The 12,646-nt window shown below is 40.8% G+C and overlaps 1 protein-coding gene across 1 annotated transcript in view; it reads left to right on the forward strand.

The window, feature by feature from the left end:
- NUP160 (nucleoporin 160) overlaps window positions 1-12,646 on the forward strand; it is a 40,187-nt gene that overhangs the window by 15,813 nt on the left and 11,728 nt on the right. Inside the window, exons 16-32 of the mRNA XM_075188079.1 lie at window positions 268-386; window positions 2,173-2,333; window positions 2,414-2,547; window positions 3,229-3,299; window positions 3,420-3,573; window positions 5,944-6,013; window positions 6,229-6,327; window positions 7,025-7,144; window positions 7,575-7,670; window positions 7,748-7,842; window positions 8,164-8,260; window positions 8,351-8,456; window positions 10,520-10,680; window positions 11,561-11,621; window positions 11,699-11,809; window positions 11,969-12,092; window positions 12,249-12,350. Coding sequence (XP_075044180.1) covers window positions 268-386; window positions 2,173-2,333; window positions 2,414-2,547; window positions 3,229-3,299; window positions 3,420-3,573; window positions 5,944-6,013; window positions 6,229-6,327; window positions 7,025-7,144; window positions 7,575-7,670; window positions 7,748-7,842; window positions 8,164-8,260; window positions 8,351-8,456; window positions 10,520-10,680; window positions 11,561-11,621; window positions 11,699-11,809; window positions 11,969-12,092; window positions 12,249-12,350 — 1,881 coding nt within the window. The remainder of the gene's footprint in view (window positions 1-267; window positions 387-2,172; window positions 2,334-2,413; window positions 2,548-3,228; window positions 3,300-3,419; window positions 3,574-5,943; window positions 6,014-6,228; window positions 6,328-7,024; window positions 7,145-7,574; window positions 7,671-7,747; window positions 7,843-8,163; window positions 8,261-8,350; window positions 8,457-10,519; window positions 10,681-11,560; window positions 11,622-11,698; window positions 11,810-11,968; window positions 12,093-12,248; window positions 12,351-12,646) is intronic.

Below are 12,646 nucleotides of genomic sequence, written 5' to 3' on the forward strand. Positions count from 1 at the left end.
TTATTTACAAAGGATTGACAGGAAGCCTCTGTCAATGAAAGTATTATGGGGAAGAGAAGTCTAACAGTGCTCATTGTCCTGAATGGTGAACTTCGCAATTGGACTTACTAGTACAACTAGGTAAAGTTCTATAACAAGATTATTTATGCATCCATCAATACTCTTTGTATATTAATATATAATGCAAATATTAAAGGAGAATTCGGGTTAGACACCCTTGAATTTAAAGTTAATCCGTTTTTCTTTTTCATCGTATGCTCTTTATAGGGATAATGTCTTGGAGGACATTCACAATAAACTTTACAACATCAGGAACCCCACCCAGGCCATTGGGAATTTGCTGCGAGAGATGGATTATGAGACGACTTCCACGGATATAGATCTTGGTTAGTTTTATCATTTTAAGCATTTTTTAAAAAAACCTGTGAAAGTTGGTGTACAGATTAATGGCTCTAAACATCACCTGCAGTGGTATATAAGAATCGGGTTATGGCTGTTCCTTATTGGTTCAGTCTACAGCGTTCAACCTTCTGTTTAGTGTTTGAGAGCGCTGGATGACCTCATGTTTGGAACATTCTGGGACATGTTCATGTTGCAAAAATCCACAGACTAGTACGGTAACTTATCCGCGGCTTTTCGGCTTGTGAAATTTTGCTTCTGATTGGTTGCCTCTCATTGCAGCATTTTTTTATTTTTTTCTATTTTTTTTAGTTGGTTACCTATGCAAAATGTGTCCAAAAGTGATTCTAGAGTAGGTTGCATTGGGTAGTATGCAGATTTATAATCTGACATGTTATACGTAGCAGAAATGTGCCATATCCCCATAGCAATGAATCCGACATTGGCTCTCATGCATTTAGCTTGTACTGTTGCATTCAGAGCTGTTGTCAGATTGATTGTTGACCTTTCCCTTATACACACAGAATAGGAGGTAATCATCAGGGATTAGCACTGCTAATGAATGCCAGCTTTGTAGACTGCTGCTTTGGTGTCCTCCTTTCTCCCTCAGTATCATTGGGAAACGCAGATGATTGGATCCATATCCCAACATTGGTCTGCCCGTTCCTGTTGAGGTTGTTTTTTGTTTTTTTTTGGCTAGTGGTCCTGTGGCCTTGTTTGCCTAGCCATTGTGGTACTGCTTTCTTGTGGTGTCTGGCATTTTTTTTTGCTGACACAGAATGTTTGATTCTCAGGACTCTGGGGCCCCCTAAGTTCTCGACCGTGATGGTGAACAGCTAAGTCTGCATTAGATGCCAGACCAAGCTGCTGTCGGACCTATTAGGACATGACCCAGCCCTGGTCACAGCCTGTTTTTTTTTTTGTTTTTTTTTTAAGTGTGCATTTGCCTGCGCAGAAGCCATGGCAAGCCAGTAGCATGGCGGCTTCAGTCTACTTCTGCGGATCCGACCCAGGCAAGAAGCTGAAAAGTCTGATCTGTCTGTGGTCATAGTGAAGGAGAAATTAGTGACTCCCACATTGGGAGGTGAACCCCCTTTTTTTTTCTGACTGACAGCTGAGTGTGAGGTCTCTTTCTTTTTAATTCACTTTGCTTTTATGCAAAAAGATCTTGTTTGAACTGAACCTCTGAAAGACCTTTTTTAGATGGTGTGTACCAGGGAACTATTAGTGTGTGTTGCAGAATAGAGTAGCACTGTAGCATCTTGCTCTTGAACACCTTCACCAAAACTCTCCAGGGTAAGTGTCCTGACTTGTGTAGACCATGTCTTCTGCAGGCAAGTGCTGCTGACTACTGCATTAATAGCGCTCCCATGTTATGAGCGTTAGGATATTTTAGTCACCTGTATCCCGTATGATGCTGATAGAGAAATTATGATCTTGTACTTGGATTAAATCTGTTTTTTTTTCAAAGGCTATTTGATGGAATTGGGGAGCTATAATGAGGGGCCTTTTTCTAGTAACTCCTTTCATTGTTGATGGGCTTCAATACATACTAACGTGGCTAGTGGTAAACTGAGGGGTGACTGAGTTGGAGGAGGAGATTTTTAGTAGGTGCCCTCCATCCTCTGTCCTTGATAAAAGTGGATTTTACTTCAAGTATAACTTTTTGTTTTGTTTTCATTGTTCTTATGTACTTATATTTTTCTCTGACAGTTTACATCTATTCCTCATGTAATTTGGAGACTGATGTAAAAATTAATATATTTTAACCAGGTCAACCTCTAAATGTGCAAATGAACCTTTCCAATCTATACGGCAGCGCCACAGCAGCTAGTATAGTATGTCAGGCCGTCTGCAAAATCTCTGCTACGCGGTTCTTGATTTGCCGGGACTTACTCATCCTTCAGCAGCTCCTGCTAAGAGTGGGAGATAGGGTAAGCACAATAAGCTACGTGTAAAGGTTTACAAGGGTTTCTGGTTGGACTGAATTGACCTTGTGTACTTTCTCCCATAGGCCTTTGCAGTAAGTGGACAACTGCTACAGTCACAGCAAGAGCTCATACCCCGCACCTGTCATATGCTTCTGTCCTACTATGTGATTCGCTGGGGGGGACAGTGTTTGGCTTCTGCTGTTCCTCTCGATACATTGTGAGTTTCTGATCTTGATCAATTTGGTGTGCCGCTGTGTTTAAAGTGGGTTTCCGCATTCCGATTACTTTATTGGCTTGTTGACTTTATCTCTCTACCTTCCTATCATGCTGTTTATGTCCGTATTGTATTTTGTTGGCCAGGGCTATGACACACAGCTGCTTCCTGGGTACATATGTATACAATGCAGGCATGTGTCCTAATTCTGGGCAGTAGGAGTAATAAAGTATACCTGTTTATAGAAGTACCAAAATGCACGGTGGCAAGTGAGAAACACTAAGTAATTGGTAGAAGTGGCTAATTGGCAATCATGATATTAAATATTTACTACCCTCTAGGAACATTTAAAGGGCTAATTTGCAAGTTTCCTTTATATAGAAAGCTACTAATAATACCAAATATATAATTACAATATTCTGTGTCTTTAGATACTTAAAGTGTATGACGTTTTCTTGATCTTTCCTGTACAGCTAAGAGCAAACTGTTCTCCTTTTACCTATTTTGGAAGAGTCATTGTGTCTTACAGACGGGGTCAAATGTTCTCTGTATCCCCCATGAACTATTTTCTATGCTGGTTCTGGTTCACAGAGCTGACTAATGGGAAGTAGATGGTTTAGATGTGACGTGCTACCTACAATGTGATGTACTAGTGTCTATTACGCTAACTCTCCTTCTTTACAGAGAATCCAATCTCCAGCATCTATCTGTCTTGGAGTTGTCCAATTCACAATTCGCACCAGTACAGAAATACAGTAAGTATTAATCTCAAACGGGGGCTGTTCCCGTGGCCACCATCCCTATGGTATAATATTGGTTACATTTTAAATGTTTTTTGTTTTTTCTTACTAGTTTTAAATATTTATTTTGTGCAGCTTCTGCACCGCAGACAATTGTGGAGTTATTCTTCCAAGATGTGGTGAGGAAACGCTTGTCGCAGATCTTTGCTCGGTCAGATGATACGCAGACGCATAATCTGAACTGGACCCACCTGATCACAGACATCACTACGTACCTGCTCCAGTACCTGTATCCTTCATAGTGCAGCTGCTTTATATTAACGATATATATGTGAGGCCCTACCTAAATAATGTTGTTTGTTGTCACTTAATATTGCAATATCTTCAAACTTGTTTATCTAGAAACAAAGGTATAATGTGGGAAATTTATCTTTGAGACCTGGGGCTCCCAGACGCGTTGTGATCTTCGGCTCTTCTTCCTATGTCCCCGTGACTTTAGTGGTAAAAGGCTCAATGTAGAGAGCAAATGTTTGGGTAAGGGAGGGCGTCCCTGCGTGTTGTTGGGGTAGAGGAGGGCGTCCCTGTGTCTTGTCATTACCCAATCTGAAGATGCTGAAGCTCAAACAACTTGTCATAACCACAGCTGTATGCGGAAAAGGCGTTGGGACGTATTTCCTGCCCTTTTATGCTTCACACACACAGAGTACGGTCTTTTAGGGGAACTTTTCCAAGTTTTGTATTTTAATTGTTTGTGGTTATAACAAATGGTTTCAACTTGAGTTCCTCAGATCAGAGTGAAATGGTTACAATGGAAGATTCAATTTATTGATGGTAGTGGATGAGGTTTATCGTCCTTCTGGTATTAGATAGAATCTTGTCTGGTGAGGACAAAACCCATTTGGTCTGTGTCAATCGTGTGTTAAAAGAGAATTCAGTCTGTTAACTATCATCTTTAGTATATAGCTTAATATCTGCATTGTAGAGAGAGATTGTCCTGTAACTAATTTGTGGGGCGCTTGTAGGATTCCGGAATCACAATATCGCTAGAGCAGTGATTCTCAAACCCAGTATTTAGGGACCCCTAACAGTGCTGGTTTTCCAGATCACAAGGGACATAATTATACTACCTGTAGATCTTTCAAAATGTGTCCGTAATGAATACACCTGTGCTCCAGCAAAGAGATGTGGTAAACATGCACTTTTAGGGGTCCCTGAGGACTGGGTTAGGGAAACGCTGCTCTAGAGAAAATCAAATCTGGGTGGAATTTCCCTAATGTCTTTAAAATGTTGTACCAGGAGTAGGATTAGATGCTGGGAGGAAGATTTATAACCTGTCACAAAGAAGCTGTCAGAGAATTTGATGTTTTTTGCGATTTAATTGCATCTTTAATTTCTACTTCTGTAATATCTTGGTTAAGTTTCTGAATTGAAGCCTCACTGCAGCTTAAACAGATTTCATAAGGGAAAATAATGAAGTAGGTCCTATGTAACAAGATTAGTGGCAGATTCATCTTTATGTATGGTATATAATGTATAATCCTTGAATGTATCGTATATTATACTCTGATTATAGACCATTTTAATCTTACAGCTGTGAAAGCCTATGTTCAGTCTGTTTGCCAAAAGAGTGTCTGCTTTGTTACTTTTTATCCTAATGCTTTCGATTTAACTGAGTTAAATAATGCATGGTGTTCCCCTCCGAGTTTAATTAGCGGCTTCTGCACCCTTTCTGGTTGGGACTGTTCATGGGATTGCTCTATCTTCAGTGTCTGTGACAGCATATTAATTGCTGCTTTCTGTGACTTTCCATTCACTTTAAAGGTTAATGGATATGTCCTGAGGCTGTCATGCTCCTCAGACAGAAGGTGCTTACAGCCCATCCTGCTACCTTTTGTTTGTGGAGTTAGGCCAGAGTTGTTTTGTTTTCTGTTCTTCCATCTATATGCCCCCCAAGTGGGGGCAAAATGATTTGCCCATCATTATATTTTACACTAACAATTCACATGATGATTTTAAAGTCATTTTTAGTATATTTATGGGATGGTGGTTTACGGCCAACATGTGTCCATTCAATTTGAAAAGAGAATAGTCTGAGCTCTCATCCTCCCTCCTCTATGGTCGTCTTGGCCAGCAGCAAGGGCAATCTTACGTTTTTGTTTTTTTAATCCTTTACTTTGTTGCAGCGCTCTTCAAAAGATTTTACCCCATAATGCTGTAGCGCAGCCGATAAACTGAAACGCTTGTCTCCTTATTCACTGTTGCTGCGGTCACAGAATCCGATAGTTAATTTCTCAAACCTGGAATCGGGTAGTGAAATTGGCAATTTACTAACAATCCAAGTGCTGCATTTTTTACCCACTCCTTGTCCCTAGTGTGCTTTATATCCAGAACACGATTGATACTCAGTTTAAAGCTCCCTGATTAGCTCCCTGTTATTAGCTGCACTCAGGTAATTGTGAGGAATACGATTAAACATTTGCATGGCTTGCATATGATGTGTAAGGGAAGGGGTTGTCAAAAACTGGAGAACACACATTAAATGTTGTGTTTTGACCGTTGGGCGCCAGAAACATTAACACGAATGTCTGGAATGTATCTTGTTAATTGGGAAATATGATTTAAAAAAAAAATCTGCTCCTTAACCTTTGTAAACCACTAGTTGGCCTAGTAATCCTGGCTTCCTCTTTCCGGAGTGTCTGATGAGAAGTTGCCAATATACTCAGCTACAGGTAGGATTAATACATGCTGCTTAATGATCCCTGTTTTTTCTTAGCCTCTCTGCTATATTGGTAAAGGACACCTAAAGGGATTGTCCACTTTTGTATCACTGCTTTTTAATCCGTTCTGTCCACTCTTCCCTCCCCTGACTTGGAGAGCTAGCTGGCTATTATATGGAGAAGAATCATTTTTGTAATCATAGTTGCACTTTCCCTACTTTTCCCAGGAGTATGTACGTCTTCTGCAGCCGTGGTGTCAAGTCAACTTTGGTTCTTGTCATTTCATGCTGGGACAGTGTTATCTGGTCACTGGAGAGGGGCACAAGGTGAGATGTGTTTAATATTTACTTCAAATGTAAAACAATTTAATTTTTTTTACTTTACCCTGACTCTGCACTAGTTACTATATAAACAACTAATTGTAACAAACATGATCATCTCACAAGTTTTCTAGAGTGCAATGGACAGCTAGGATTGAGTTCTAATTCTGGTTCCCTGTGTAACACAGTACAGATACATTACAATGTTAGGCTACCTTTTGGTCTCCAGTTAGCTGCATATGTTGGATCTTAATCTGCAAAATTTCTCAAATTTAATAAATTATTTATACTAAAAGTTTGTTTAAAACAAGTTGGGCAGCACGGTGGCTTAGTGGTTAGCACTTCTGCCTCTCAGCACTGGTGTCATGAGTTCAATTCCCAACCATGGCCTTATCTGTGAGGAGTTTGTATGTTCTCCCCATGTTTGCGTGGGTTTCTTCCAGGTGCTCCGGTTTCCTCCCACACTCCAAAAATATACTGGTAGGTTAATTGACTACTATCAAATTGACCCTAGTCTGTGTGTGTGTGTTAGGGAATTTAGACTGTAAGCTACAGTGGGGCAGGGACTGATGTGGGTTCTCTGTACAGCGCTGCGGAATTAGTGGCGCTATATAAATAAATGATGATGAAGTTGTAATATTATTCTTTATAAACAGTCATGTTGCAGGACTTGTGTATCAATTTTTTTCTACCTTTTCTCTAGGCTCTTGAATGCTTCTGCCATGCGGCCTGTGAGGTGGAGCGAGAAGACTTCCTGGAGAAGCTGATTCGTGTAGAAGACGGGGACCCTCCTTCCTCCGCTCGTCTTCAGTATTACAACAGAGTAAAACGCGTCATGTTATTTTATTGCATGGGCTGGTGAGAACATGAGCCAGCCAGAGTTCTACCATCTTATTGTTTAGCCAGAGGGTGGCGCTGTTCTGTTGCAGCTCATGTGTGGCATCCCTTACTCTGCCTATTTATAAACAACTAGGTGCGTAATGAGGCTGTGTCATACAAGACGTTTCCAGAAATGGAGAATGAGTGCAGTTTACTTACCAACAGATTTCCTTACCTAAATTAAAGGGATCCTTTTCCTCTGTGTTGGGGATACTGCTAAAGTAATGCTCCATGTCTTGCCACATCTTGACTGCCCTCTTATAATTTGTTTTCACCCCAGCATACTAACTATTGGCCATAAATCTGGTAGTTTGTGCATTTGGTTTGGACAGTTCTCTGTGGGCTATTAACCTATTGGCTCCGTTTGACTCCAGGTGTTGCGTCTCCTAGAAGATGTGGGGTTGCCGGAATTGGTCATTCAGTTATCCACCTTGGCGATTACGGAGGCTGCTGACGACTGGAGAAGTCAGGTAAGAGCTGGCCTCTCGTCCTTCTCTCCACTTATTTTGCTGTATAACTGCTGATGTAACAGAAAACCTTTCTTCAGGCGGCTCTGAGGACCCGTATCTTCAAACATCATTTGGACTTGGGACACAACAGCCAAGCATATGATGCACTGACACAGATTCCCGATCACGGCAGGTAAGATGTTATGCCCCCGAAAAGATCTTCATTGATGGCTGCAACAATGATCCCGTATGGTGACTTCTGCACATCACAAGTTTATAGTAAAGTAACAAGGCATATCATGGACACAGATGCTGAGGCTGTTTAACCAATATCACCAGTGACACCTACTGGTTAGAAGAAGGTACTGTAAAAAGGAGCAGATTAGCTCTTTAGGAAGTCTCATTGCAACAGGGTGACAAGTCACACACCCTTGCTGTTATCACTAGTAATTAATTTTCAACATTATCATAGTCCTTTTCTTTTAAGGCGACTGAATGTGCTTTCATCTTGTAGGCAACTGGACTGCTTGCGTCAGCTGGTGGTAATTCTGTGTGAACGCTCTCAGCTTCAAGACCTTGTACATTTTCCCTATGTCAATCTGCACAACGAGGTATCGTACTGACTAGAACACTCAGTGTTGCGCTGTAAGCTGATCCCTGCTTGTAATTAAGATTGTCCGCAATTGTTGCGTTTTCCTCAGGTCGTTGGTATCATTGAATCTCGAGCTCGCGCTGTCGATCTGATGACCCACAATTACTATGAACTCCTGTACGCTTTCCATATCTACCGCCACAACTACCGTAAAGGTATATCCTACTTTTATTTTGAATGTGGTATTCGCACTTGTATCCCCAACAAAGGCCCAATTCTAAAATATTTTAACTATCACGATAACAGTTGTGGCTTTTAGCCAAATTCTTGGCGCTAGTCTTATTTAGAAAATAATGATCACAAGTTCTCGAAAACTGTGTCCAAGATAAAGGGCCTTGTAAAAAAACAATTATAGGGCAAGCCAATAATTAATGTATATAACATCTCACAATGGCTAGCGCTACATGAAAGTACCAGAAGGCCCTTGGACTTGATTTATGGCTGCTTCTGGTTTTTCCGAGCGTGGGAATGACAATACAGGAGTAGCATCCGTGTAACTTTAGCGGCCAAAATGTTTCCGCTTTTGATGCGGTTTTCTTAGGATCAGCATTAAACAACGTTCATGTGGTACCATGTATTGAACTATTAATATATGCAATTGCAGAGATTAAAAAAAAAAAAGTGAAAAACAAAACCACAATACACTTGAATTGGTTGCAGCAAAAACATATTACAGGAGTATTGCAACATTACAATGTTAAATACAATCTGTAATATAAATGTCTAGTGGCGTGTGTTAGTCTGTCTGTGTGTGTAAAAAATAAAACCAAGCTGCAGCGCCACCTGCTGGGCGGAGTTATACACTGACCTACTAAATTCTTAGTGTGTGTGGGGAAAAAAATTCAGAAAGGGCTGAAATTTGGTATACTAAGATGTTTTTAATTTGTTAATTTAATTTGTTAATTGTTAAAAGTGTTTATAAAGATTTAAAAAAATATATATATATATTTCTTGAAGGAGAAGTGACAGTTGGGAGTGGTTGGTGGTTGCTGGGGGTGACAGTGGGGAGTGGTTGGTGGTTGCCGGGGGTGACAGTGGGGAGTGGTTGGTGGTTGCCGGGGGTGACAGTGGGGAGTGGTTGGTGGTTGAGGCCTGGGCTATGGCCCAAATGCATGACAAGAACCTTTTTAACACCTTAAGTAGCTTGATTTGACTAGAATGCATGAGTATCATGCACGGGTTAACTTGTTTGATATATTTGTAGATATAACGTAATCAAAAAGAAACAAGTATATGTGTAATTTAAGTGAGAAATGTAAAGTGTTTTGTGACAGTCATTGTGCCGTGATAAATGTCCACAATCAGCTTCTTAATGAATCTTTTGTGCCAATCATCACTTGTCCCCTGAGATCAGACTGATTATACACGAGGGAACATGTCTGATTTATGTTCTATACAATGCGTTGATATTAATTATAAAAAGACAATTGTTCTTTTAAGAGAAAATTAATATCCAATGGATGACCAAGGTAGATGCATAGTTTAAACTGTCTGGTTTGAACTTCAGTAACTTTGTCAGCCGCAGTAATGTGCGCCTGTGCGCACTTCTGGGTGTTACGGTAAGGAAATTAGTGATGATATAATTTTCTTAACTTCCTGCAAGCCTTCGACACAACTTCATTAATAAAATAATTTCCTCCTTAAGGTTGGAAAAATTAAATTTAAATGTAGACTAATGCATTGCCCGAGATCTACAAAGTAACCCTGGTCTGGTGATAAAAGGGTGGAATAGTATACAGGACCCGGCAGATCATGTGACAGAATGTGATCACATTTTAAATGACCAACAGTATTATAAGCACTTTCTTTACGAATAAATTATGGGGTTTTTCACTCAAATGTTTAACATAAGCTTTAAATTTTCATACTTGAACACAAAATTTCCCCTTCACGCATATCAAAATATGTAACCAATCCACTCGGATGCCCAATAATATCGGGCATTTAATAGCCTTACTTACAGCCTGCGTCCGCAGTTGCTCCAGACTGCTTTAGCTGGTGCTGTCCAGTCATTGGTCCAGCCTATAACTTGTAATCTTTACCCATATAAATTAATCCTTGTGTGAATCCTTTTGGCTGATGTTGGTTTGGCCATGTGCGGATGATTGGCACAATTGATCCCCTTTATGGATAATCTGGTGAGCTCACGACCGCTCTTAGTGGAAGTTCTATGATTGTGAATATTATGTATATGTAACCAATCCCATGATGTTTCCAGCTGCCGCCGTGATGTTTGAATATGGAATTCGCCTTGGCAGAGAAGTTCGAACCGTAAGAGGTCTTGAAAAGCAAGTGAACTCTTACCTGGCGTGTCTGAACTGTTTACGCCTCATCCGCCCCGAGTACGCCTGGATAGTGCAGCCAGCGACAGGAGCTGTGGTACTGCTTTATTTCTTTTGTTCTATGTTCTGTTCTTCGGTACTGTGTACATTGCACTCTTACGGTGTGTAGCAGTGAGCCACAATTTCGTGTTTTTCTGTAAACACACATTTCTTCTAAGTTGTGTGCGGAGTATCTTGACAACGTAATAACACTTTGTTTTGTGTTATGCCTACTTTAGCTTTTACCCAACCGTTTATCCAAGATTCAATATGAAATTTTGTATTGAGGAATTAATGAATAATAGCATTCATTATTATTATTATTACCATTTATTTATATAGTGCCACTAATTCCGCAGCGCTGTACTGAGAACTCACTCACATCAGTCCCTGCCCCATTGGGGCTTAGTCTAAATTCCCTAATATACACACACACACAGACAGAGACACAGACTAGGGTCATTTTTTTAGCAGCCAATTAACCTACCAGTATGTTTTTGGAGTTATCTATATAGCGCCACTTATTCTGCAGTGCTGTACAGAGAAAGCATATAGTGTGGGTTCCCGTTGGTACTAGGGAAAAAAATAGAGGCACTGAAGGACTTTTCCTTTAGATCATTGAAGGGTCTCTTTACATGAGGGGAACCCCCAGAATCCTGTGCGGGTACAGATCTTTCTTTCCTGTTTGTGGGAAGTTAATGCGCACAGTGTAAGGGAATAAGAAATCTTGCAGGCCTCTAGACTGGGCCTACGGACACTATGGAAATGCTGACTTCTTTGAGCAGATATATGGCTAGCAGGTGAATACGATTGTTTTGATTTCTTGGTATACACGACTTAGAGTTGGGAGTTTATCCTTATCGCCTAGTGTCTCCCGATGTAACACTAGAGGATTTAACAGTAAGTTAATCAAATACCTTTTATTTATTCATTTTTAGTACGAGCGCCCAGGATCATCTCCTAAAAGGAACCATGATGGGGAATCTGCATCTGTTCCAAGTAAGTTTATGCTCCAGACTTTTATAGTCTCTGTTCCATGTTAGAACTCTGCTAACTCCCAGCTGTGTGTTTAACAGGAAGTAGTCAGATTGACATTCTGGAGCTGCAGGACTTGGAGAAGGAATATATTCTGGCTCAAACGCGGCTGATCTTGGCCAAGCATGATAAAAATGCTACAGCAGTAGCCGGTAAGAGAATTGGTACACACTGAATTTGTTTGCTGGGACTTGTAGTTCCACTGCAGCTAGAGAGTGTTTTAAAGACCCACTTGCTTAGTTAGGATTGTAAAAATTGTTTGTTTCCATGGTTCAAAATATCATTGTATACGTGATCCCCGTGTCTTGCAGGGAGTGCAGCCGCCGAGGAGATGGTCTCTCTCTTGGTGCAGGCTGGCTTGTTTGATGCAGCCATTTTACTCTGTCAAACCTTCAAACTTTGCCTCATACCTGTGTTTGAGGGTCTGGCTTACAAGTAAGTTTCATCAAAATAACACTTGTTTTCCTGGATGCCGCCTGTTCAGACAGCACGTGACCTGTGTGGTTTTGTGGCTATGCTTGTTTTGGTTCTTTTAAGATGTTGCATGCTGTTCAGTGTTTGTGCCTAATGCAATTCTGTTTTTGCTGCCAGATGCATCAAATTACAGAACGGTGGAGACGTCGCACAGGCCGAGGCTTGGAGATGGCTGGCCGCCAATCAGCTGTCGTCTGTGGTCATCGCCAAGGAGTCATGGTATGGTCGTGGGGTCACGTTTTATAGAGAAATCTAGTCAGCAACCACACTCTTGGGCAGGCAAAGAGACCGTGACTGAATATATTCACACAGTGTATGTGCCGTGTGGGAAAATAACAAAGATATAAAGACTAGATATCGATCACATGAAGGGATTTAAGGCTTACAAACTAGGTTATTGAGTATTAAATTACGGGAGTTTGACATGAAGATGAACAAATGCCCTTCCATTATCTGTTCCAGTACTGGTTAGTTGGTGCTCATAGCATTACGTATGTACTGTATCGCTGTTGATG

Source organism: Mixophyes fleayi, chromosome 10 (genome assembly GCF_038048845.1).
Source record: "Mixophyes fleayi isolate aMixFle1 chromosome 10, aMixFle1.hap1, whole genome shotgun sequence".
Taxonomy (NCBI): Eukaryota; Metazoa; Chordata; class Amphibia; order Anura; family Limnodynastidae; genus Mixophyes; species Mixophyes fleayi.